Raw genomic sequence first — 27,111 nt, forward strand, 5'->3', positions numbered from 1 at the left:
TATACACTCGTTTTAAAATGGACTATACCTCAACATAAAGATTTCTTAATTAAACTGTATACATCCACAAGTTGATGGTTGAATGAAAAACAGTATTTAAGTAGATTATTTGAATCTAACTATACAATGAGATTTTCTGATCAAACTATATACCTCAACAAGTAGATTATTAATAAATGAAATATTTTTTTGGTGTTTATGCGAAAAGAATGACAGAATAGGATCGGCAAAAAATGCTAGTGATTTATGTTTTATTTGACAATCCTATTTTGTCTTTTATTTCGCATTAACTCTGAAAAAAATTAATTCATTTCTTATATTTACATTATATTTCCTTTCCATTTGTAAATAAAATGATAATATAAATGCACACATTTTGTTGAATCAGCTTCCAGTCCATACTGTTCACCAGATGGAACACCTGTGAAGTCATCTAAGGAGCATTCTCCCTGACTATACGCAGACATCATCCTAACAGCTGCCCATTATTACTAACACCAGGCAGCATTGACATCACTTTGGCGCCTTTCCTTTTGCTGTTCATACAAACTGAATGTCATAATTTTCAATGGAAAGAATAAGGCAAATGTAAATACAGTAGATTTCCACCTAACGGGCATGCCAAAACAACGTGCACTCCTAAATTGCGGCCACTTTTTCGAAGTACAAAATAAATGTGTTCTTTATTCATTATAAATATTGACCAGTACAGCGGGCACATTGCTAATGTGGCATTGCAGCCACTTTTTTGTTGAATAAATTGCTTATTTACTATGTGCTCACTGACCATAATTACAGGCAGACAAAAAGATGGACCCAGACATCCTTTGTTTATTTAACACATTGACCTTGTTTATTTAACAGAGTGTAAATGATTTCCTGCCTCGGGCAATTTACAACAAGGTACATCAATCAGTACATGTGTATTTCAATCAGGTACACTTAATTGGTATCGCCTGGATGCTTGTTATACAAATGTAAGAGCAAATTCAAGAATTTAGAGATCCACGATGAAATGCTGAAATTATTTTGTTGTGAAAACTTTAATTGTTGAGCAATTAGCAGCAGTTATCCTCATGTATAAAGTATCATTTTAACCCTAACTGACTTTATTGAACATAAAAAATTATGACACTACATGTACATAATTGACCCAAAACATAGATTAAGATCAAACTCCACATCCAAATCAAACATATAAATGAGGGATTTTAAGTATGACACTACATAGTTATACATGTATCTAGAAACATCATTATGACCTTATAGTACAATGGTTGTTGACCGGTCAGTAACATGCGAAATCTCAAATTCACTATTAAGGCCAGACCACTATTAAGGCCACCTTTGGTCAGACGGCTGGGTGCCCTTAATAGAGAGAATCTACTGTATTATATTGGACTATACATCAAGGGGTAGATTTTTTTTAATCAGACTATGTACATCAACAAATAGATTTTCTGAATCAGACTTCACAGCAAAAAAGTAGATTTTTGGATCAGATTAAACAAGTAGGATTTTTTAAATCAGTATCTCAACAAGTAATTTTTTCAACCAGTTCAAACATCAATACGTGATTTTTTCAATCTGGCTTGTGGAATTTTTGAATGAGATTATACCTCCAGGAGATTTTTTCTCAAGGCAGTGGTCGCATAAAAGACTAACTCTTATATTCACTTTTCAATTCCATTATTTTTCTATACAAAAATACACACACAAAATCAGTTAAACTCAGATTTTCTGTCCTTGCAATTCTTCTATTAGCTTCATCACTAAAGATTGTCTGCCAGCTTCATACAGTTGCTGGAAAATGTGTCTCCTTGATCTGAAATCCAATTGCAATGTATTCATCAAATAAAATGCACCTGGAAGCATTCAAACACAGGTTGTCAGGTTTTTAAATGACCTGTGATTCTAGTCAAACACTAACCACAAACTTGCCAGTCTGTTTGTGTATCACTTATTATAAATTTGCTTGTGGTAAAAACTGCAAAAATAATGTTTTGTTGATTTCTGTTTTCAAAGAGAAAAAGCCATGCTGCATATAAACATATGGTACAGTTTTACCAGTCATTTCCATACATAAAACTGTAAAGTTCCAGTAACAATGACAGAAACGAACCTGTGCAACTGTTCAGTGTTCTCCATATCGTGTGACTTCACTGATGCCACTTTTACAATATGTTCAGGTATGTTGGCCAACCTAGCAACATTAAGGCCATAACTTCTTGCTGCCACTCCCTGCACCAACTCATATAGGAAAGTTATCTGCTCTTGGTCATCTAAAGAATAAACAATTGTATGAGAAGCAAGTCAAATGATATAGAGGGATATTTGCTACCGGTCATCTCACAGATCAAACAAAAATTACTTTGTTCAACAAAATCAAACTATTTTTTCTTCCTTCTAATGTGTTTTTAAATATCGGATTGAAGCTCTGGGTGTAGTTTGATTTGGAAAAGGACTTTCAGGAATATATCTCCACGTCATATGGAAAAATAACTTTACCTGTATTAAACAAGAGCTGTCTCCGTAGGATGACACATGCCCCCGATGGCACTTTGAATGAATAGTTATGGCCGATGTTAGAGTTTAGGACCTTTGACCTACGGAGCTGGGTCTTGCGCGCGACACATCGTCTTACTGTGTCACACATTCATGCATAGTTATTTTAAAATCCATGCATGAATGACAAAGATATGGACCAGACATGCCCATCAATGCACTATCATGAAAAATGATCTTTAACATCTAAGTGTGACCTTGACCTTTGAGCTACGGACCTGGGTCTTGCGTGTGACACGTCGTCTTATTGTGGTACACATTCATGCCAAGTAATTTGAAAATCCATCCATCGATGACAAAGATATGGACCGGACACGCCCATCAATGCACGATCCTTTAACGTCTAAGTGTGACCTTGACCTTTGAGCTACGGACCTGGGTCTTGCGCATTGCACGTCGTCTTACTGTGGTACACATTCATGCCAAGTTATTTGAAAATCCATCCATCGATGACAAAGATATGGACCGGACACGCTCATCAATGCACTATCCTTTAACGTCTAAATGTGACCTTGACCTTTGAGCTACGGACCTGGGTCTTGCGCACTGCACGTCGTCTTACTGTGGTACACATTCATGCCAAGTTATTTGAAAATCCATCCATCGATGACAATGATATGGACCGGACACGCCCATCAATGCACTATCCTTTAACGTCTAAGTGTGACCTTGACCTTTGAGCTATGGACCTGGGTCTTGCGCACTGCACGTCGTCTTACTGTGGTACACATTCATGCCAAGTTATTTGAAAATCCATCCATCGATGACAAAGATATGGACCGGACACGCCCATCAATGCACTATCCTTTAACGTCTAAGTGTGACCTTGACCTTTGAGCTATGGACCTGGGTCTTGCGCACTGCACGTCGTCTTACTGTGGTACACATTCATGCCAAGTTATTTGAAAATCCATCCATCGATGACAAAGATATGGACCGGACACGAAAATTTCGGACAGACCGACAGACTGACAGACCGACAGACGGTTCGAAAACTATATGCCTCCCTTCGGGGGCATAAAAATGTAGAACTTTTCTATTGTTCTCATTGTAAGCAAAATCGTAAAGAGAACAGTATTCTTGACAAATTCAAACGATACATCAAAATCAGAAATCTTCACAAAGGGATTTCCCTAAATATTCATAAAACTCTTATTCTATTATAAATGGCCCAACACATTTTGCAAGGTCATTTATCCAATATATTCTATCAACACCAATATTAAATACTTGATTTTACAGTAAGGTTGTTGATCACAGTGAAACACCTATCAGTCAATGGCTCGAGCATCAAGCCTAACTCGAGCAATACATATGGCCGCCAGTCATTTCTTAATATTCTTCATGTTCCAATCAGTGGAAACCTGGATGACTAATTTCATTTTGTTCATCCTTGGTGACTTCAAGCTATCAGCTTTATCTGATTAACCTTTACACTGCTATATTTCTAAAATGGACTGTTCCTTCATTCAATTTGGGCAGTACCACTAGTTATTGAAAGTGGTGTTCACTGAAAATTTACTGACTGAATAGCGAACAGTGCAGAGTATGATCAGCCTGCACCAATGTGCAGACTGTTCTTGGTCTGCACTGGTCGCAAAGGCAGAATCACTTGCCGCCAGCAGGCTAAAGTTTACAGACTTTATACCAACTTACCTGACCCTGTATTCTCGTCATTCAACAGGAATGACATGTGGTAGTTTCCCACTTTGTCTGGGTAAATTGTCTCAAACTCTGCTAATGATGGATAGTGTGTTACAAACAGGGTCATACATCTTGGCTGCAATAACAATAGAACAAAAATATGTGTGCTTAATTTAACCGTTTGTTCCAGACACATGATGAAACAAATGCTTACTTTCTACAGCTTAACTGATACTTTATTAAATTTAAAGTATAAAGTTGTCATCAGAATGCATTAAACAACAATTTCGAGTCACAGGAATACCCTTTACGAGGACTATCTGTTGTCAACAGAATACAGTGAACAAGGACTATCTGTTGTCACCAAAATAGAGTAACAAGGTTTATTTGTTGTCACCAGAATACAGTGAACAAGGACTATTTGTTGTCACCAAAATAGAGTAACAAGGTTTATCTGTTGTCAACAGAATACAGTGAACAAGGACTATCTGTTGTCACCAAAATAGAGTAACAAGGTTTATTTGTTGTCACCAGAATACAGTGAACAAGGACTATTTGTTGTCACCAAAATAGAGTAACAAGGTTTATTTGTTGTCACCAGAATACAGTGAACAAGGACTATTTGTTGTCACCAAAATAGAGTAACAAGGTTTATTTGTTGTCACCAGAATACAGTAAACAATTTCTATTTGTTGTCACCAGAATACAGTAAACAAGGACTATTTGTTCCCACCTGAATACAGTAAACAAGGACTATTTGTTCCCACCTGAATACAGTAAACAAGGACTATTTGTTCCTACCTGAATACAGTAAACAAGGACTAGCTGTTGTCACCAAAATAGAGTAACAAGGTTTATTTGTTGTCACCAGAATACAGTAAACAATTTCTATTTGTTGTCACCAGAATACAGTAAACAATTACTATTTGTTGTCACCAGAATACAGTAAACAATTACTATTTGTTGTCACCAGAATGCAGTAAACAAGGACTTTTTGTTCCCACCTGAATACAGTAAACAAGGACTATTTGTTCCCACCTGAATACAGTAAACAAGGACTAGCTGTTGTCACCAAAACAGAGTAACAAGGTTTATTTGTTGTCACCAGAATACAGTAAACAATTACTATTTGTTGTCACCAGAATACAGTAAACAATTACTATTTGTTGTCACCAGAATACAGTAAACAATTACTATTTGTTCCCACCTGAATACAGTAAACAAGGACTATCTGTTCCCACCTGAATACAGTAAACAAGGACTAGCTGTTGTCACCAAAATAGAGTAACAAGGTTTATTTGTTGTCACCAGAATACAGTAAACAATTACTATTTTTGTCACCAGAATACAGTAAACAAGGACTATTTGTTCCCACCTGAATACAGTAAACAAGGACTATTTGTTCCCACCTGAATACAGTAAACAAGGACTAGCTGTTTTCACCAAAATAGAGTAACAAGGTTTATTTGTTGTCACCAGAATACAGTAAACAATTACTATTTGTTGTCACCAGAATACAGTAAACGATTACTATTTGTTGTCACCAGAATACAGTAAACAAGGACTATTTGTTGTCACCTGAATACAGTAAACAAGGACTATTTGTTCCCACCTGAATACACTGAATACAGTAAACAAGGACTATTTGTTCCCACCTTAATACAGTAAACAAGGACTATTTGTTCCCACTTGAATACAGTAAACATGGACTGTGCTGTATAATCCAAATACAATCATTCCTTGAATTATATCAGGTCATATCAGTACTGTAGTTCAAAGTAATCAGAAAACTGTATAACCTGGTTAATAAAGAAGTTGAGCACAGCATGAGCAATGGCCACACCATCATGTGTACTTGTCCCTCTGCCAAGTTCATCCAGAATCACTAACGACCTTGATGTGGCCTTGGCCATGATATCAGCTGCTTCTTGTAACTCTACCATAAATGTACTCCGTCCATGGTAAATATCGTCTGCTGCTCCCATTCTGAAAATAGAACTTTCAACTTTAGATTCAGGTATTTTGACACTAGTAACAATGGTTTCAAACTGCTGAAAAAGAACTTTACATGTCTGAAGTGCATTGGGTGATATTGTACAGAAACTGTTCTTTAAATGGATCTTACATACTGATATAAATAAACTTTACATCTTGTGTAAAAAAGTTCTGTTTATAAAGAAACTGTACTCATTACAATATTGTTTTTTCTATACAGACGAGTAATCTCCATAGATTATCTGCCAAATTATGTCCCCAGACAATAGTTGCATTGCTAGAAAGAGTATCAACCAAATCAGTGTTGCATTAAACAGAATGCAAGCCGTGACACAACTTCTCTTTTTAGTGTACAATTTTTCTAAAAATTATTCCTTCTTAGCGTCGGTGCCATGTAGGAAAGTTGTCAGAGCCCATATTCATCAACATTTTACGTCTGAAAACAAAGACTTGGGCTTCAAAATATTTTGCAAGGAGATTACTGAAATATTTGCAGGAATTCATTCTATTGCTAGACAGCTCTGCAAAGTTTTAGAAAGTACAGACAAGCTGTAAACAATTTAAATTTACAGCAACTTGAATAATTATCATTCTTTAACATAAATGAATACAAGCCAAGAAATCATGCTAAGTTGCTGCTCAGCCATTTGCACAATGACAACCACCAATCTCATTAGTAAACTGAAATTTTCAATTTGAAAAACCTGGTTAAACAAGAGTGCCAGACTGTCACAAATTACGCCCGTCATCGAACTTAGCCTAATTCAAGGGGCATAACCCAAGTGTGCCTGGGGCGATTTAGGTGGTTATCATACTTAGCCGAGATATTATGCCCACAAACATTGTCAGTAAGTTTGGTGAAGATCGGATGAAAACTGTTCAACTTAAAGAGTGCTAAATTCGCAGTTTTTAGTAAGTCAAGGGCCATAATCGAAGAGTGCCTGGGACGATTTGGCTGGTTATCTAACCTGGGCGAGATATTATTCCTACAAACATTATCAGCAAGTTTGGTGGAGATCTGATAAAAACTGTTCGACTTAGAAAGCGAACATGCTTTGGACACGGACCGCCCGCCAGCCGCCGCCACGGGTGTTCACATAATACCCCACACTCTTTCAGAGATGGGCATACAAAAAGGGCATTCAAATCAATGTCTACAGAAATATTCCTACCTTGTGAAAATGGCATCAAGTATGCCTAGCTTTGCTGACTTGGCTGGTACGAAGGAGCCTATTTGTGCCAGCAAGGATATAACCGCCACCTGTCTGATATAACAGCTCTTTCCTCCCATATTCGGACCAGTTATGATCATCACATGTTTACCACTTGTCTAAAATATGAAAGAATTATCACAATCATTCTAAAAGTTGACTTTTGGGGCAAAAATATACGTTTGTTTCAGAAAAAAAGCTATCATATAGCCTTTATTTACATGCTGACACAATCAACTAGAGATTGTTTTGTCAAAAAAAATGGATGTCTCCCACCACTTACCATGCATAAATTGCAAAATGCCACAAATTAAGGGCCATAACTCCAAGAAAATCGTTGACCCATAACATTCCAACAATGTACCAGGGGTTGGCAATGGTAACTCCTATGAATTTTGGTGGAATTCCATCCAGTTGTATAAGGTTTGGTGAAAATCTGCCCCACGGTGTGAGAAGTTGCCAAAATATCATACAATTTGACAAATAAAGGACTGTAATTCCCTCTAACAAGAGCTGTCCATTAGACAGCCAATGCTTGACTATTCCCATTGTTGTCCCAGAAGCAGGAATATTACCTTAAATGTTAAAATATCTATAGAGTTTCAATTCAATATCTGCATTAGTTTTGGAGATAGTAACTTGCACACAAAACTTTAAGTCCAAAAGGGGGCATCATTTGGCCAAAATGCATGTCAAGACTTATGAGGCTTGACCCAGTTAGGTTGGTAATTGACCTAGAAAAAGAAAAAATAATTTTCAAAGCTATATGCCTTTAAATGATGGCTGTATGTACTTGCGTGCAAAACTTTAACCAAGGTGTGACGCCGAAGCCAGGGTGAGTTAAAAATCACTAAATCAGAACATTGTCAATAATATGCATAATAAGGCTTGGTACTGAACACTCCTGTAAGTCTGGTAGAAATCTGGCCAATAATATGAGAGGTGGCCAAAACATCATAAAGCTTGATGAATCCAGGGTCATAACTCTGCTCTGAATCGCTGAACCAGAAAATGCTGATGATATGAACAACTAGGCTTGGCAATGATCACTTCTGATAAGTTTGGTGTAAATCTTTACAGTGGTGTCGCAGGAGTTTCATGGACAAACTTTGTAACAGACAGACAGCACTTAATCAGTACGTCTCTCTCACTACATGTGGAAGACAAAATAAATTGAAGTTTATTGAATACTTATTAACATCACATTTAGAAGTCAGGTATTGGGGTAAAAATGCCTCAAAATTTAATATTGGGTAAAAAAATCAACAGGTGCTCTGGAGTGATCATCACTTACCCCAGATTGGTTACAATAAGCATAGAAAGTTATTACCTAATTAGTCCCCTACTGGTAGAAAACCATGATGAGATGGCGTGTCATGCGAAAGACCCGGACCCCTGGCTCAAAGGTCAAGGTCACAATTAGAGGTCAAAGGTCAACAGGGCTTTTTTCCTGTCCGGTCCATAACTCTGCCATCCATGAAGGGATTTTAATATTACTTGGCACAAATATACTTCATAATAAGACGATGTGTCATGCACAACTTTCAGACCCCTAGCTCAAAGGTCAAGGTCACACTTGGCAGTCAAATGTTTGCATGTCATAAACAGGGTCTGTTTCGTGTTTGGTCCATAACTCTGTCATTCATTAAGGGATTTTAATATTACTTGGCACAAATATTTCCCATGATGAGGTGATGTGTCATGCACAAAACCCGGACCCCTAGCTCAAAGGTCAAGGTCATAATTTGCGGTCAAAGGTCAACAGGGCTTTTTTCCTGTCTGGTCAATAACTCCAACAGGATGTGAAATTACCGAGACAGTCGTCATTGGCGACTTATTGTTTTCACAGCACAGCTCTTGGATAACAAACAGGATATGAATTAACACTGAGACAGGTATCACTGGCAACATATTTTTTTTCACCTAGCAGCTTTTGTATAACAGGCTGTGGACTTATACTGAGACAGGTATCACTGGCAACATATTTTTTCCACCAGCAGCTCTTGTATAACAGGATATGAACTTACATTGAGACATGTATCATTGGCAACATATTGTTTGTTTTCATTCAGCAGCTCTTGTATGACAGGATGACGTCCACCTTCTATATTCACACATACTTCATCTGCAACAATTTCTGGCCTGAAAATTAACAACTTAGTCTTTTTTATCACGTTTGAAAAAAAAAACATGGCTGTATTTGAGTATTAAACAATTCTGAGGATGCTCAGTTTCTGGACTACTTTTAAGTTCAATTTAAACCTATTCATTTCACATAGATTATACTGGAAGTCCTCAATACATATGCTAATTCTGACTACTGCTTCCAGGGTTTCATACCAGTTCTCACACCTTAGAAATGGATCGAGGGTGACCATCAAATTCCATCCATACCAGAACTTGAACCAATGACCTGCTGACTAAAAGTCTAACACAACTATTGCATCAATGAGCCTCCCTAGCCCTCGAACTACACTTACTATTTGGTTTAATTTTTTAAGCATTTGTATCATCTGTTTTTTTTTCCCGAACATAACAAACTGAAATACCTGACATATCCATGTTGCTGAGCAACTGTTGCAAACGACAACAAACAATCAAGAGTGGAGAGAAGATATACAGCCTTTCTGTATTGTTGGTACCTCTCAGAGAATGAACTAGAAATAAACAAATTTACATGCTTGAATGGAATTCTTCCAATGTGACCGCCATATGTGGTTACACACAAATTAATGATGATAACACTTTGAGAATGTTCACAGTATGTGTGTACTTTTCATATAATTCAACTATCTAAAAGTGTCATTTCAGAAATAAGTTAATAGTTTCTGCTAGTTTGCTTTTACCATGCTAAATTTCTATAATGAACTTGTCCATATTCCAATTTGGACAGTACTATTAGCTGTTAAAAGGGGTACTTACCAAAAAGTTACTGAATGACAGATATGCAGGTGGATCATGATCTACACTGGTAGCAAAGGCAGAATCAATTGTGTCCAGCATGATAAGGGCTAAAGTATTTTTGGACTCTTCTAATCTTATATTTTGAATAATACAGAATCATGGGAAAAATATATTAATAAACATTTAGCACCTAAATGAACAACAATAAAAGTTTTATAATAATAAACATACTCCAGGAACTGTATCCAAGCGTTGTTTGATTCTATCACGAGTTTCTCCCTATACTGCTGTAGAAGTTTGTATTTCTCCACTATAAATGGTGTGTGAAATCTGCTCACAGCCTTTGTACTGAAAATATATCGGGAATTAGTCAAATCATCTTTCACTAAGAATAGAAAAAAAAGAATTTCTTTGTACCTTGAGGAAATGGAATTTTGAATATTTTATGATTTCACACACAAAAGTGCTAAACTGTTGTAATGTACATCCGTCAGAGAAAGTTGATTTTGATTTTAAAATACTCTACCTGTTGAGCAGACACTGTCATATTTTGTAATTTTAACTAATTCAAGGCAATAACTCTACAGATACTTACCAAAACTGACTGATTATCGAACTTGCAATAGATTAATACAGTTACACATTTTGTATAAGTATGGTTGAGATCAAAGTAAAACTATTCTAGTAAATGAGGAGACACTTCTCCCTGTCAGCTTCCCTTGACAGCAACAAAATATCTCCCCACCCAAGATGAAGTCCATGGTCAAGGGGGGATAATAAATTTTAATCACTGCAAAAACATAATCCCACATTTCTCAATCCTGCTAGATTAATCTAGTTCTTGATTGGACAGAAGGGAAAAGGAATTTTCTATGAATGCCTGAGAATGTCACATGATGTTTGTGTAAAAAAAAAAAAGCAAAAACTTGTGATCCTGAACACGTCAAAAAAAAGGCAATATACAATTTTATGCATTTTGTAAAATAGTGATGTGCACTGTTTAGCCCAAGATGACATTAAAATGTAAACTAAAGTAATACAAAAATAAAACTAACTAGAAAATGCTTTTGTAAAAAAGCGCATGTCTCCCCCAATGCAAAGTCCTATAGGCAAGAAGTCAATAGGGGTCAGGAGCGAAAGTCAGAGACACTGATGGTTGGCTGCAATAGGGATCATCTACTTGGCATGTCCAGTCATCCCGCTAAATTTCAACACTCGTGGCCTAGTGGTTCTCAAGTCACTGTTCAGGCTCCTGTGACCCTGACCTTTGATCAAGTGACCTCAAAATAAATAGGGGTCATGTACTCTGCATGTCCAATCATCCTATTAAGTTTCAACATTGTAGGTCAAGTGGTTCTCAAGTTATTTCCAAAAAATGATTTTACATGAACAGGCCGCTGTGACCTTGACCTTTAATAGACTGACCCCAAAATCAATAGGGGTCATCTACTCTGCATGTTCAATCATCCTATGAAGTTTCAACATTCTGGGTCAAGTGGTTCTCAAGTTATTGATCGGAACTGGTTATCAATGTTCAGGCCCCTGTGACCTTGACCTTTAACGAAGTGACCCCAAAAACAATAAGGGTCATTTACTCTGCATGAAAATCATCATATGAAGTTTCAACATTCTGTCTCGAGAGGTTCTCAAGTTATTGATTGGAAATGGTTTTCCATGTTCAGGCCCGTGGCCTTGACCTTTAACAGAGTGACCCTAAAATCGTTAGGGTTCATCTACTCTGCATGACCAATCATCCTACAAAGTTTCATCACTCTGGGTCAAGTGGTTCTCAAGTTACTGACCGGAAATGGTTTTCAATGTGCGGGCCCCTGTGACGTTGACCTTTCACAGAGTGACCCCAAAATCGTTAGGAGTCATCTACTCTTTATGACCAATCATCCTATTATGTTTCAACATTCTGGGTCAAGTGGTTCTCAAGTTACTGACCGGAAATGGTTTTCAATGTTCAGGCCCCTGTGACCTTGACCTTTAATGGAGTGACCCTAAAATCGATAGGGTCATCTACTTTGCATGTACAATCATCCTATGAAGTTTCAACCTTCTGGGTAAAGTGGTTCTCAAGTTATTGATCAGAAATGGTTTTCAATGTTCAGGCCCCTGTGACCTTGACCTTTGACGGAGTGATCCCATAATCAATAAGGGTCATCTACTCTTTATGACCAATCATCCTATCATGTTTCAACATTCTGGGTCAGGTGGTTCTCTAGTTATTGATTGGAAATGGTTTTCAATGTTCAGGCCCCTGTGACCTTGACCTTTGACGGAGTGACCCCAAAATCAATAGGGGTCATCTACTCTTCATGATCAATCATCCTATGAAGTTTCAACATTCTGGGTCAAGTGGTTCTCTAGTTATTGATCGGAAATGGTTTTTTCAATTTTTCAGGCCCCTGTGACCTTGACCTTTGACGGAGTGACCCCAAAATCAATAGGGGTCATCTACTCTTCATGACCAATCATCCTATGAAGTTTCAACATTCTGGGTCAAGTGGTTCTCTAGTTATTGATCAGAAATGGTTTTCAATGTTCAGGCCCCTGTGACCTTGATCTTTGACGGAGTGACCCCAAAATCAATAGGGGTCATCTACTTTTTATGATCAATCATCCTATGAAGTTTCAACATTCTGGGTCAAGTGGTTCTCTAGTTATTGATCGGAAATGGTTTTCAATGTTCAGGCCCCTGTGACCTTGACCTTTGACGGAGTGACCCCAAAATCAATAGGGGTCATCTACTCTTCATGACCAATCATCCTATGAAGTTTCAACATTCTGGGTCTAGTGGTTCTCTAGTTATTGATCGGAAATGGTTTTCAATGTTCAGGCCCCTGTGACCTTGACCTTTGATGGAGTGACCCAAAAAACAATAGGGGTCGTCTACTCCAGCAGCCCTACAACCCTATGAAGTTTGAAGGTTCTAGGTCAAATGGTTCTCCAGTTATTGCTCGGAAATGAAGTGTGACGTACGGACGGAAGGACGGACGGACGGACAGACGGACGGACGGACAGGGCAAAAACAATATGTCTCCTGGGGGAGACATAATTATTGGAGGTACGATAACTGTAATTACAACACAAAACCTAAAGCCCTTTTCATTGATTTTCAAGATTAGATAAAGACATGTAATTAGTAATCTAATGCATATCTATGCCTGTAAGTACCTGAGACAAGAGTTATCATTCTTTGTAAACAAATCATTTACAACATAAACAAAACTTTCATAAAGTATGTTTGTAAAATGACTTTTGGTTATTTGAGACTCTAAACTTGATTTCTATGTTTTATTTCATGTTGTTTTTTTTTCTTCGAAAACTTAAAGGTCCATATCTCTTCTTGAAAAGGTATACAACTGATGATTTAGGAGATACAGACAATGAACCTATTTCTATTTGTTGGCTTTAATTTCACACCAACAAAATTATAGGTCAATATGGCATTTTCTAGCTGTTGATAATGGAGGAAGACTCCAGGTGACCCTCCATGCATTATTTCATCACAGGCAGGCACCTGGGTAGCACAACCAACCTACATGTACCGTAAGTCAGCTGGATGAAAAAAAAAATCTGTTTGGCTTTTGAACTCAGTGACCTGGGTAATGCATGAATCTTGTCGTATGAATCTTGTCGTATTATGATGGTGATGCACATGTATGTGTAGTTATTTCAAAATCCTTTGAACAGTTGGTGATATACCCTATACCCCTTACATACTTACTATTTGGTGTTAAATGATCTTCAAACTGCCTACATCTATATGTAATTGTTGTACCCACATTGACTGCATTTTATTTGTTGACAGTTTTTTACACTAGTCTATGAACACTAGGCTATATTGCTTAAAAAGTAAAATACCCAATATTAGTTAGCTTACCTGCTAATCTTTGTCCAGTCTTTTGGTATAAGAGATATGTTACTGTTTTTTACTTCAACAAGAAACTGAAAGGTAATAAACAAGCTTTTCAAAACATAAAATTTCATTGCCTTCATACACAAAATAAAACAGTGTTCACAAGCTTTTCCTTTGATTTGATCAAGTGACCTAGTTTTTGACCACACATGACCCAGATTTTATCTCAACCTAGAGATCACCAACACAAACATTCTAAGTTTCATAAAGATTAAGTCACAACTGTGGCCTCTAGAGTGTTCACAAGCTTTCCTTTGATCTAGCCTACTGACCTAGTTTTTGACCCCACATGACCCAGTTTCGAACTTGATCTAGAGATCATCAAGACAAACATTCTGACCAAGTTTCATAAATATTGGGTCACAACTGTGGCCTCTAGAGTGTTCACAAGGCTAATGTTGACGGACGACACACAAAGCACGTCGGACAATGAACGGTCACAAGAGCTCACTTTGAGCACTTTGTGCTCTGGTGAGCTAAAAATGAATCATCTTGTCACCAACAACTGTAAAAGTATCTTATTACCTTAAAGTAATGCAGTATAAATAACATTATAATAGACCTTTCTGTGATATCAACATTGCCATAGTCAATAAAAACATCAATAGTCACCTTCAATACAGAGAGACGGGTTAGTTTAAATTCCCTTGGTTTTTGATGTGAGATACACTCAAGAATGCTCCAACTTTTTTTTAATACAGTTGACTAAATTTACTCATTGGGTGTAAATACCTCAGTTCCAAGAACTGTACAATACTCAAGGGCAGGTTGACGTACGGTCAGACGCACAGATCGCCGATGTTCTTGTATCTCCTTGGTTACCTCAGTTATCTTCTCTTTACAATTCATAACCTCGGGGAAATGTGCATCTTCAGAGAACATGTGAGTTTTATCATTTTCCCTGTCAATATCAAACAGAAGAAAAACTTTTATCAATGTTATCATGAAAATACTCAAAATTCTGTGAAACAGTTTAATAAAACATGTCTATATGAACAGTTATGTTTCTAAGTGTTGGTTAAACATGCATGTAGTTGGTGCAGCAGTTGAGATCAACTATTTCTCTTATTATTCATTCAGAGAGAAATTAAAAAGTACTTTTAATATATATTTTTTTAAAACCTAGTAGTCCCTAATATATGGGTTCCCTTTTGCCAAACATTTTAAATATAAAAAAAAATTGTTGTAAACCGTACTTTGCTGCTTTTCCATCAATCATATCAACAACTTCTTTCACATCAGACAAAAAGTTAGGGATTTCATCTATGATTTCAAGGAGTAACTTTGAAGTCACATGACAGGAAGCAGCCTCTTTCTGAAGCTGAAATTTGTCATGAACTGTCAACAATGCTTCACACATGCTGTAGAAATCTGAAGGACTACACTGAAAAGAAAATTATTCAATATTCAATATACCAAAGCAAGCAAATATTTGCTGGATGTTGTCAAAGGATGTAGATAATAATCCTTGATAGCAGATTAATCAAAATAATATATCTCAAATAGTATTATCCCATGTATAAAATAACTGTCCTTCAGATGCATAGTATTATATCACTCAGACTTCGCCCTCATGATATAATTCCTTTGGATCTGAACTCCAAACAATGAATTTATTCAATGACAAGTCACTTTTAAGGACATATTATTTCTTAACTAATGCATATTTTGTATTTAATCTTATTCATAGTCACCATCGGTAACACATTTGGTCCACTCCCAAAGACTATTGTAATTTTAATGGGAGATTAGTGCAGAAGACATTCGAATTCTGGAAGCTTCCCTAGTTTTTAAGCATGCCAGATGTAAAGCACCCATACACAAGACTTTTATCCAAATGTTAGTATTTTTGGTCTGCAGGAGAGGGAGTGGGCTTGAACTCGTGACCCTGATTTCATAGTCAAGACAGTAGTACACCTATACCACTGTGTCTGCTCTTAAGGCATAGTTTATGTTAACAGACTATTTCACTCCATTTTAATTTTAACGGCTAATTCTATCCTTAACCTTAAAAGTTCTACATTTATTTAATACATGTAAAGGTAGATATATGTTTCTTGGTTAAGACTTAGCCAAGTTGTCTGTCAAATTTCAGGTTATGTTAAGCTAATTAATGACATTTAAACCAGGTAAAATCAACAAAATTGTCTAAAACAAAGTGATGTAGTCATATGCAAGAGGCTGGTTAAACAGTGACCACAAGCCTATCCTTATATATCTGACAGAAAATAAAGCCTGTAAGATGCTTTAGAAGCATAGAACACAACAAAGTAAACTAATAGCAGCCACAGTTTGAATGAGTTTGTCCATGACAGGTAATAAATGTGCAACACCTCTACTGACCCCCTAGCAACCACTTAAGTGGATCTCTTATTTGCTGTAATGAAAATCAGTGTATACTAGTGAATTTGTCTGTTTTATGCAAATAACAACCAAGTTAACACTCAAACCTTTTTATGATAAGTAGACGCTAGGCGTCTTTCTACATCTTGTAACCGTGACAACACAGCCCTCAGTTTTTGTACGTCTGGAAAATTTCCTTCTACAATATCAGATACTGCCTCTTGACGTAATTTTATCTCACTGAAAATAAATTATTTTAAATAACCATCTGGTTCTGCAGATTTAATGAACAATAACTTCATTAAAGAATTGCATAATTATTCCAGATATTGTTCTTATTTTCAAAGGTCTCAATATTTTCCATTGTGCCATAAATACATGACGCAGCTTATTCCTGCTCCAGATATTTGCTTAGAGAGGCAAATTCATTTATTTCTCTTTTACCTCTGTCAGGTCGAGCCTCCCCTTACCTGTCAGGTCAAGCCTTCTTTAAATCATCATGCGAGAAAGTCATCAGACTGACTTACAGAAGGTCTTTGATTTTAATTAAGTGCCCGCCCGTGCCCGAGACTGTTCCAACAAGGCCACCTGGGGTCAATTTCAACCATTAAAGCTTGGAAGTTGCTATAAAACCTGTCTCAGCGCGATCAAAAGAAATGAAATCAAATGTATGTTAATGTATTGCATAATTATTAAAGATATTGTTTGTATTTTTAAAGGTTTTAATACTTTCCACTATGGCTTGTTTAGTAATTCCATGATCATAGAGGTGTAGCATTGTCTTTCTAATTGTGTATACTATACAGAAGCTGCATTACAATTAAACTTTCATCTGAGGTCTCTCTTTCAAAGCAATTTTTCCTTAAAATGAATCTTGGGTGGCCATTAGAGAAAATTATCCAGCTGGATGAGAACTGTAGGTGATTCTACTAAGGTGCTTTCCTGCCAGTGCCCGATACTATTCCTGAAGAGGCAACTTGGGGTCAACTTCCATCACTAAAGCTAGAAAGTCACCATATAAACTGAACTTTGTCAATTTGATTTTAAATTAAAAGAAATCAAATAAAATCTTTTAATTAATCAATGACATTCGTGCAAGACATCTAGCACAAACCTGTGAGATAACAAAGGCTTTGAGAGCCATCTTTTGAGCTGCCGGGCTCCAGCTGGTGTAACTGTTTGATTTATAACCCAGTACAGGGAACCATGCTCTCCTTGATTAGTTACATTGTAAAATAGTTCCAGGTTTCTCACTGTGCAACTGTCTAGCTGCATATAGGTAGTCTTGGTGGAAAACTGGCTAAAATTGCTGAAACAGAAAAATAACTTTTTAGTATTGCGAAAAGTCCAACACTTTAATTCGAAGATACAAGCGGGCCATCATGGCTTTACGTCAATCACTTGACCTTGACAACTTGACCTTGAATATATGTATGACACACTGAATCAAGAATAGTACTTTTGTGTTTAGTATCTAAGACAGGTCAAGTGCCCCCATTTGAACAAATTTGAAAGAGTATCTTAAGAGCTGCAACAGACCAAGTTTGACAAAGATCCGCCAAGCAGCTGATAGATATTTTTATCTTTGGCTCTAGTGGCCCCTATTTGAACAAAGGAAATAGAGAAACTTATAATGATGCTACCAATAATGTTTGATGAAGATCCATCAAGCCAATCATGAGAAGTTGTTTCAAGTTGTACTTTTTTGCTCTTTCACTCTAGCCAGGTATCCTCATTTTAACAAACCTGGGAAGGACCTTACAATGATCCTACAGACCAAGAATGATCAAGATCCATCAAGCAGTTCATGAGAAGAAGTTCAGGTGAGCCAAACATATTCTAGTCTATGTTAATCCTGTATTAGAACTATTTACATGCACGAGCCACCAAGTTTCACGACTTCCAGTATCAAGCACTAAAGCACTACAGAAACATTCGTTCAACAAACATGCTAACCTGTATATAAAAGCCAAATTTTAGGAGAGCAAAAAAAAATTACATTTATTTTCAGCTGATTGTATTTTAAGTTGGTCTTTGATTACTGGTAATACTACATTGCAAATGTTTAAAATAAAACTAATGGCCTTCAGAGAGCCAGGTAATCTTTGACCACAGGCAGTATTTAGCACAAGTTTAATTTCATTTAATTTAAAAGCTGTAAATGCTAACTCGGGTAACTGTCATGGTTTCTGTGAGGTTTTGAAAATTCATTATAAACTTATTAACTCATTCAAGGACTCTTGTGCAATAATGACATCATAACATTAAACATTTACAAAATGATTTTTTTTTCAGAGTTCGTGCAAAATGAACGAAAGAATAGGATCTGCAAATCCATAAATCTTGTTAACTTTGGCACCTTTCCTTTTGCGGTTCATACAAAATGAACGTCATAATTTTCAATAGAAGTAATAGGTACAGTGTATATATTTACAAATGAATGCTTAAATCATTATGGTACTACAAGAAACTACTACTGGAAAGGAAGTCATTTGTTCTATTTTCCTTTTTTTTCTTTTTTTTTGTAAAATATGGTATCTATCAATGGCTGCCAATGCAGCCAGGAATATCTGTTTCCAAGGTAACTGTTTTTGAAGTAACAAAGACACTTTACAGTTACCCCTGAGCCCGACATTCCCATACATACCTGCAACAAGTGAAAAATTCTTTCAATACATACCTAACTTCCAGGAGTATTCTGTCGAGTTTGAAATCTTGCAGGTAGAAAATGAGAGCTGACAAACAACATATTACAGGCTGAGGTAAGTTTATCACTGTCTGTATATCACTGGAATCTGACAGAGACTGTTTTATTAGTATTGCTTAAAAGGAAATTATACAAAATTAATTGTTTGTTTTCTTGTTGTCTTTTTTTTTTTTATTATTTAACGTCACACCGACAAAAGACAAAATTAATACAGGAACAAAAATGATCATTGTACAATAAATGCTAGAAATAGTAATATTTGATGTAAAAATAAGGAAAATTCAGACATTTGAAATTGCTTCTATATTGCTCTGGGAGCTTTTCATATTTTGTAGCTTTTATGTTGTTAGGTTACAAAAATTATAACATTTTCTATAAATTTACATTTCCTAAATTTATCTGCCTAAAGGTTAATTTCAACTGATAGACAGCTTCCCTATACAAGAACTTACTGATAATGTTTTCATCACATTTCTTTATTATTTAAAAAAAAAATATAGAGACAAAGAAATTTTCCAACCGTACTGTCTTTAAGCTTTAGCTTGCTGGCCGCAAATTATTTTGCCTTTGCGACCAGTGCAGACCAAGATCAGCAAGATCACGGTCTGCACTGTTCACTATTTGGTCAGTAAATTTTCCGTGAATACCCCTTTGAGTAATGAGTGGCACTGCCCTAACGGAGTGATGGACCAGTCCATTTTAGAAATATAGCGGGGTAAAGGTTATGGACAGTTTTGTTGGAAAGGTTAATTATAAACATTCTCACCAGAGGTAGAATTTTGCCGGTAGAACTCAGATACTCGTGTAAATGCTTCACTAAACCCACACACTGAAGAGTCTATTTTCTCTATTCTCATTCTATCATCTCCATGGTAACTGTAATATAAGCAAAGTGTAACTTAACAAAGAAACTAAACTACCAGTAAACGGAAAAAAATCTAATGAACCTTTATCAATTAAATTTTTACTTTTTCTTTTGTTGTAAAAGATTAAAAAATATTTTAAACATCTGAACAGAAATATTAATCTCCAAGCTTCTGCTTTTTGTTGGACCCATTACTGCTTTTCCAAAAAGTTTAGTTATATATTGTACAAGACTTAATAATCCTGAATTTCAAATGAGTAATGTCTTGTTTCTCCACAGGTGTTCCCAGATTCTCAACAAGAGGTGTCTCTTTTTCTACAAGTAAATGACAACTTCTCCATAAGAAATCGAAGTGAAAGAAAAGAAATTCAGTGTTGTTAAAATCACAAATGAATTCACCATTTATACAATTCAAACCCTTTTCATGCTGGACACGACTCTGAGACTGATTCTGCCTTTGCACCAGTGTAAAACATGATCAGCACATTCATGCAGTCTGATCATGATCTGCACTGTTCGCCATTCAGTCAGTATCTTTTTGGTATGCACCCCTTTTAACAGTTAATGGTACTGTCCAAATTGAAAGATGGACAAGTTAATTATAACAAGAGCTGTCACTAATGGTGACAAATGCCCCCGCAGCGCCTTGACTTTTGACCCGGTGAACTTGACCTTTGACCTGGTGACCCCAAAGTCAATAGGGGTCATGTACTCAATAAGTACTATTAGCATGTGAAGTTTGAAGGTCCTTGGTGCAGTGGTTCGCGAGTAAAGTGCCTTCATGCAAGAAGTTAACATTGGCCCCTGTGACCTTTGATGTGGTGACCCCAAAGTCAGTAGGGGTCGTGTACTCAATAAGTACTATCAGCAGGTGAAGTTTGAAGGTCCTGGGTGCAAAAAGTTAACATTGGCCCCTGTGACCTTGACCTTTGATGTGGTGACCCCAAAGTCAGTAGGGATCGTGTACTCTGTAAGTACTATCAGCATGTGAAGTTTGAAGGACCTGGGTGCAATGGTTCGCGAGTAAAGTGCCTTCATGCAAAAAGTTAACGTTGTGACGGACAAACGAACAAACGAACAAACTAACAGAAGGACAGTTGAAAACTAATATGCCTCCCTTCGGGGGCATAAAAATTTAGCAGGGTAAACGATAAGCGTTATATTGAAAATAATCAAGCATACTAGTCTAGTATTTGCTACCCACCATACAGTCTGAAAGCCAGTCAACAACTTTTCGGTTTCCATGGAAACATTAGAAGGTAAGATGATTTCTGCTGGCTGTATATGGGTCAGCCTGGTTTCCAGCTCAGGACGTGGACCCGTGTCATCAAAGCTGTCATATATAATATCACCAGTGGACGGCTGTACTGCCTGAAACCAACAAATTCTTTCTTTCAGATTGTTCAACTGCCAGTAATCATATACTGTGAATGTTTCAAGTGCAACTTCTATACATCATGTTATCATTAAATTATGCAAGATTTTCGAAATACGAAGATTCTGTGTAGATAAACTTACCAGTTGAGTAAAGATGGAAGCTCCATACAATTTGCAAACTGTTGTATACAGCTTGCCATTTTATGGTTTCTCTGGAGTGAAAATTTTAGCTCAACGGAAATTGGCATTACTGTGAGTTCATTTTCAAGATCAGAGTAATTATGACAAGAGCTGTCCGTAAGACAGCGCGCTCCACTATTCGGCGATTTGACAGTAAAATGAATATATGTCTCAATAAGATACCTCTACTTTTAAAAGGAAGATACACCAAGGGGCATAATTCTGTCAAGAACACAAATAAGAGTTATTGGGATTGTTATCACACAATCACACAATTTTACCCTCTAGTTTTTTTTTCAAAGGGTATTTTACTCCTACATATTTTTTCAAAAGGGTATTTTAGAATTCTAAATGGTTTTTCAGAATTCGAAATTATTTAAAAGGATAATAATAATAACTGTTTGTTTGTATAATTTTCTGATATTCATGTGCTCTGCTGAAGTGCCTTTGTCGACCAATGCTGTTTTCCTGAATATTTTTTGAGCCTTCATTCAGATAGTTTTAACATTTTGTTTACTGCATACATTACATCTTACACTACATCTTAAATTAAGTTACTGACCACTGCGATATATCAACAGCCAGTGATACTTTGACTGTCAATGTTTGTTTTTTTCAGAAACACCCACATGTATGGTGCTTCTGCTTCTTCAACAGTTACCCATAATATATCATAGATCACGTGCTTAGCGATAGGCATTGTCCAAGTCATCTCTTGTCTCACGCTTTAATATACTTGAAGAAAAAAATAACATTATGTTACGATATCGTTTGCGTTTGCTTTTATGAGATGCCATTTTTGTTTGTTGTACTCGATTACAAAAAGGATGTGCTTGATTTATGATAAAATTGGATTACGCTCTTTAATCGAGTAAAATACGTATCCCGTTTTTTCAATGCGTATCAGTACGCGTAGGTTTGATTTTAAATGCGTTTTTTGTAAATTTCAAAACATATTTACGCAAATACGCATCTTATCTGGAGCTCTGGAAAGGGGCATAATTTGGTCAAAAATACAAATCAGAGTTATGGGGATTGTTACCACACATGCAGATGATGATGATAAAGATACATTTTAAGTTTCATGTCTTTATCTTATATTGTACTAAAGTTATATCCTGAAAGCGAAGACTGCCAATAACATTAAGTATGAAAGGGGCGTAATTCTGTCAAAAATACAATAAGAGTTATGGGGATTGTAACCACACATGCAGATGATGATTATAAAGAAAAATTTTTAATTTCAAGTCATTACCTTTTAAAGTACCAAAGATATGTCTATAAACAAAGCTTTCGAAAAAATTTAACATGAAAATAATTCCAAGTATAACAACTTTGTGACCTTGACCTTGGGTATAATGGGCCCAGCCCCTGCACACACTTTGTATGCTGGACAATGTTTATGTGAACTTACAGTAAGATATAAGCAATAGTAACAAAGATATGACGGAAAAACAAAGGTTGCCGAAAAACTTTAACCTTAAAAATAACCAAAGTATAACACCTTGGAGACCTTGACCTTGGGTATAATGAGCCAAGCCCTTGACACACTTTGTTTGTATGCTGGCCAATGTTTATGTGAAGTTACAGTAAGATATAAGCAATAGTAACAAAGATATGACGGAAAAACAAAGGTTGCCGAAAAACTTTAACCTTAAAAACAACCAAAGTATAACCCCTTGGTGACCTTGACCATTGGTATAATGGGCCCAGCCCCTGCACATGCTTTGTTTGTATGCTGGACAATGTTTATGTAAAGTTACAGTAAGATATAAGCAATAGTAACAAAGATATGACAGAAAAACAAAGGTTGTCGAAAAACTTTAACCTTATAAATAACCTAAGTATAACACCTTGGTGACCTTGACCTTACATATATTGGGCCCAACCCCTGCACATACTTTGTTTGTATGATGGACAATGTTTATATGAAGTTACAGTAAGATATATGCAATAGTAACAAAGATATGACAGAAAAACAAAGGTTGCCGAAAAACTTTAACCAAGAAAGGTCACGCCAACGCCGACGCCGGGGTGAGTAGAATAGCCCCCTTATTCCCCGAATAGTGGAGCTAAAAATGTGTCCAAATCATAAAAACTCCACGCCAACAGTATTTCAGAGTGAAGATAAAATAATGTTAAATTATTTTTTAGCTCAACTATTAGAAATTCAATTGTGTCAAAAGCATGAAAATCAATCCAATTCTGAATTACATAAATATGAAAGGAAACAAAACATGAAATATGGGATAATAATAGTATTGTTTTCCATATAAAATGTACTCTAATTGTGTCCAAATCATGATTATGAAACTAGCAAAATAATTTTTTGCTCATTCTGTCTATATCCTTAAGTGCAGTTTTCTACTAAATGAATAAACTGCAAAAATAGCAAGAGCTGTTTAACGATAGCGCGTCTGACTATTTGAAGTCCTTCCACTTAATACTAGCTTACATAAAAACTTTCTAAGTTGCAAAAGGAGGAAACATTTGACAAAATGTAAGCTAGATCTCGAGTTATAAAACTTGGCAATGTGAGGTCATCCCTTGATGCAAAAGGCATGTGGAGAACCTAATAATATCTGTTCAGATAATTCCTGAGAAACCTGCTTACATGCAAACTGTCACAAAATTTCTAGGTTTAACACGAGGACCATGATGGTCCTGAATCGCTCACCTCTTCCAACATGACCAAGTTTTGTGTATGACGTCGTTTTTTCTATTATTTGACATAGTGACCTAGTTTTTGAGCTCATGTGACCCAGTTTTGAACTTGACCTAGATATTATCAAGATAAAAACTCTGACCAATTTTCAAGAAGCTCCATTGAAAAATATGGTCTCTAGAGAGGTCACAAGGTTTTTCTATTATTTGACCTATTGACCTAGTTTTCGAAGGTACGTGACCCTGTTTTGAATTTTACCTAGATATCATCAAGGTGAACATTCTCACTAATTTTCATGAAGATCTCATGAAAAATATGGCCTCTAAAGAGGTCACAAGGTTTTTCTATTTTTATACCTACTGGCCTAGTTTTTGACCGCATGTGACCCAGTTTCAAAACCTGACCTAGATATCATCAAGGTGAACATTCAGATCAATTTTCATGAAGATCCATTGAAAAATATGGCCTCCAGAGAGGTCAAAAGATTTTAATAATTTTAGACCTACTGACCTAGTTTTTGACCGCAGTTGACCCAGTTTCAAACTTGACCTAGATATCATCAAGATGAACATTCAGACCAACTTTCATACAGATCCCATGAAAAGTATGGCCTCTAGAGAGGTCAAAAGGTTTTTTTTATTATTTGACCTACTGACCTAGTTGTTTAAGGTACGTGACCCAGTTTCAAACTTGACCTAGATATTATCAAGGTGAACATTCTGACCAATTTTTATGGAGATCCATTCACAAGTATGGCCTCTAGAGAGGTCACAAGGTTTTTCTATTTTTAGACCTACTGACCTAGTTTTTGACCGCACTTGACCCAGTTTCGAACTTGGCCTAGATATCATCAAGATGAACATTCAGACGAACTTTCATACAGATCCCATGAAAAATATGGCCTTTAGAGAGGTCACAAGGTTTTTCTATTATTTGACCTACTGACCTAGTTTTTGAAGGCACGTGACCCACTTTCGAAAACTGACCTAGATATCATCAAGATGAACATTCAGACCAACTTTCATACAGATCCCATGAAAAATATGGCCTCTAGAGAGGTCACAAGGTTATTCTATTATTTGACCTACTGACCTAGTTTTTGATGGCACGTGACCCAGTTTCAAACTTGACCTAGATATCATCAAGGTGAACATTCTGACCAATTTTCATGAAGATCTCATGAAATATATGGCCTCTAGGGAGGTCACAAGGTTTTTCTATTTTTAGACCTACTGACCTAGTTTTTGACCGCATGTGACCAAGTTTCGAACTTGACCTAGATATCATCAAGATGAACATTCAGACCAACTTCCATACAGATCCCATGAAAAATGTGGCCTTTAGAGAGGTCACAAGGTTTTTCTATTATTTGACCTACTGACCTAGTTTTTGATGGCACGTGACCCAGTTTCGAACTTGACCTAGATATCATCAAGATGAACGTTCTGACCAATTTTCATGAAGATCTTGTGAAATATATGGCCTCTAGAGAGGTCACAAGGTTTTTCTATTTTTAGACCTACTGACCTAGTTTTTGATGGCACGTGACCCAGTTTCAAACTTGACCTAGATATCATCAAGGTGAACATTCTGACCAATTTTCATGAAGATCTTGTGAAATATATGGCCTCTAGAGAGGTCACAAAGTTTTTTTATTTTTAGACCTACTGACCTAGTTTTTGAAGGCACGTGACCCAGTTTCGAACTTGACCTAGATATCATCAAGATGAACATTCTGACCAACTTTCATAAAGATCCCATGAAATATATGGCCTCTAGAGTGGTCACAAAGCAAAAGTTTACGGACGGACGGACGCATGCACGCACGCACGGACAGACGGACGAAGGACATCCGCGCGATCACAAAAGCTCACCTTGTCACTTTGTGACAGGTGAGCTAAAAAGGGGCATAATTTTGAAAAAACAAAAGCCACTTATATACTGTGCGGTCAACTCATGATGCTAAATACATGTGTGGAGTTTGAAAGAAACCTGTTTTTAAATTAGTGTTTACACGCAAAACTTGTGTGATGCTGACGCCGATGAAAGGGTGACAACAATAGCTCTACTAATACTATTTGAAAATTTCTAATAGTTAACTAAAAACTAATTCAAAATATATTTGTGAAATTTATCTTCACTCTAATTTATTGTCAGTGTTTAAAACAAAGAAATAATAAGCACCAGTATCATAACTTGCTTTTTTGTGCAAGAGAGGAAGTTGTATTTGGTGAAGTGAAACTCAATTTTAGTATGAGTAGTACTTCCAGGTCACAGCCGTGTGATTTTGATGTGATTTTACAGTAAGCAAATGTGACAAGAGAAATCTCTCTTAGAAAATACATGACCCTTACTTTTCTCTTCATTTTATATCAGTTTTATCATAACTCTTTAAAATGAGGTAAGGATTTGTTCTCTGAAATGGGACTAGCTATGTTTGGTAGCTCTTTAAAAATAGTCAGTTTTATATAGAATATATAGGGAATACTATTTACTGGTGTGTGACCTATATGGTAAAGATCTTTGTTTTAAGACATCAAGAAATGGCTTCAGTAATCACTTCAGTCAAACTCACCAAGATTCCAACAGGGGTTTTCTGTTCTCCCTTTGGTGCCTCATGTTCACAGACACACATCAGATAGCTGGTTACCGTGGAAACTGGCACAGTACTGTCACCTACATCTCCAGATGTTCTGTCAACATCTTGGTCAATATTAAGATCATTAATTT

At 36.4% G+C, this 27,111-nt stretch overlaps 1 protein-coding gene across 3 annotated transcripts in view; it reads right to left on the bottom strand.

The window, feature by feature from the left end:
• LOC123565548 (DNA mismatch repair protein Msh3-like) overlaps nt 1-27,111 on the bottom strand; it is a 40,718-nt gene that overhangs the window by 1,179 nt on the left and 12,428 nt on the right. The window contains exons 5-21 of one of the 3 annotated variants that reach the window (XM_053549253.1): nt 26,957-27,084; nt 21,364-21,530; nt 20,061-20,170; nt 19,268-19,382; nt 17,702-17,896; nt 16,695-16,827; nt 15,441-15,628; nt 14,977-15,145; nt 14,209-14,273; nt 10,551-10,667; nt 9,965-10,072; nt 9,443-9,557; nt 7,377-7,534; nt 6,009-6,195; nt 4,222-4,345; nt 2,123-2,282; nt 1,664-1,825 (exon numbers count right to left, since the gene is read on the bottom strand). In XM_053549253.1, the coding sequence (XP_053405228.1) occupies nt 1,732-1,825; nt 2,123-2,282; nt 4,222-4,345; nt 6,009-6,195; nt 7,377-7,534; nt 9,443-9,557; nt 9,965-10,072; nt 10,551-10,667; nt 14,209-14,273; nt 14,977-15,145; nt 15,441-15,628; nt 16,695-16,827; nt 17,702-17,896; nt 19,268-19,382; nt 20,061-20,170; nt 21,364-21,530; nt 26,957-27,084 (2,333 nt within the window). In that variant the 3' untranslated portion in view covers nt 1,664-1,731. Of the gene's footprint in view, nt 1-1,663; nt 1,866-2,122; nt 2,283-4,221; nt 4,346-6,008; nt 6,196-7,376; nt 7,535-9,442; nt 9,558-9,964; nt 10,073-10,550; nt 10,668-14,208; nt 14,274-14,976; nt 15,146-15,440; nt 15,629-16,694; nt 16,828-17,701; nt 17,897-19,267; nt 19,383-20,060; nt 20,171-21,363; nt 21,531-26,956; nt 27,085-27,111 lie in introns of those variants that run through there. The other 2 variants (XM_053549254.1, XM_053549255.1) reach the window with 2 other exon arrangements.

This window comes from Mercenaria mercenaria, chromosome 8 (genome assembly GCF_021730395.1).
Source record: "Mercenaria mercenaria strain notata chromosome 8, MADL_Memer_1, whole genome shotgun sequence".
In the NCBI taxonomy this organism is placed as follows: Eukaryota; Metazoa; Mollusca; class Bivalvia; order Venerida; family Veneridae; genus Mercenaria; species Mercenaria mercenaria.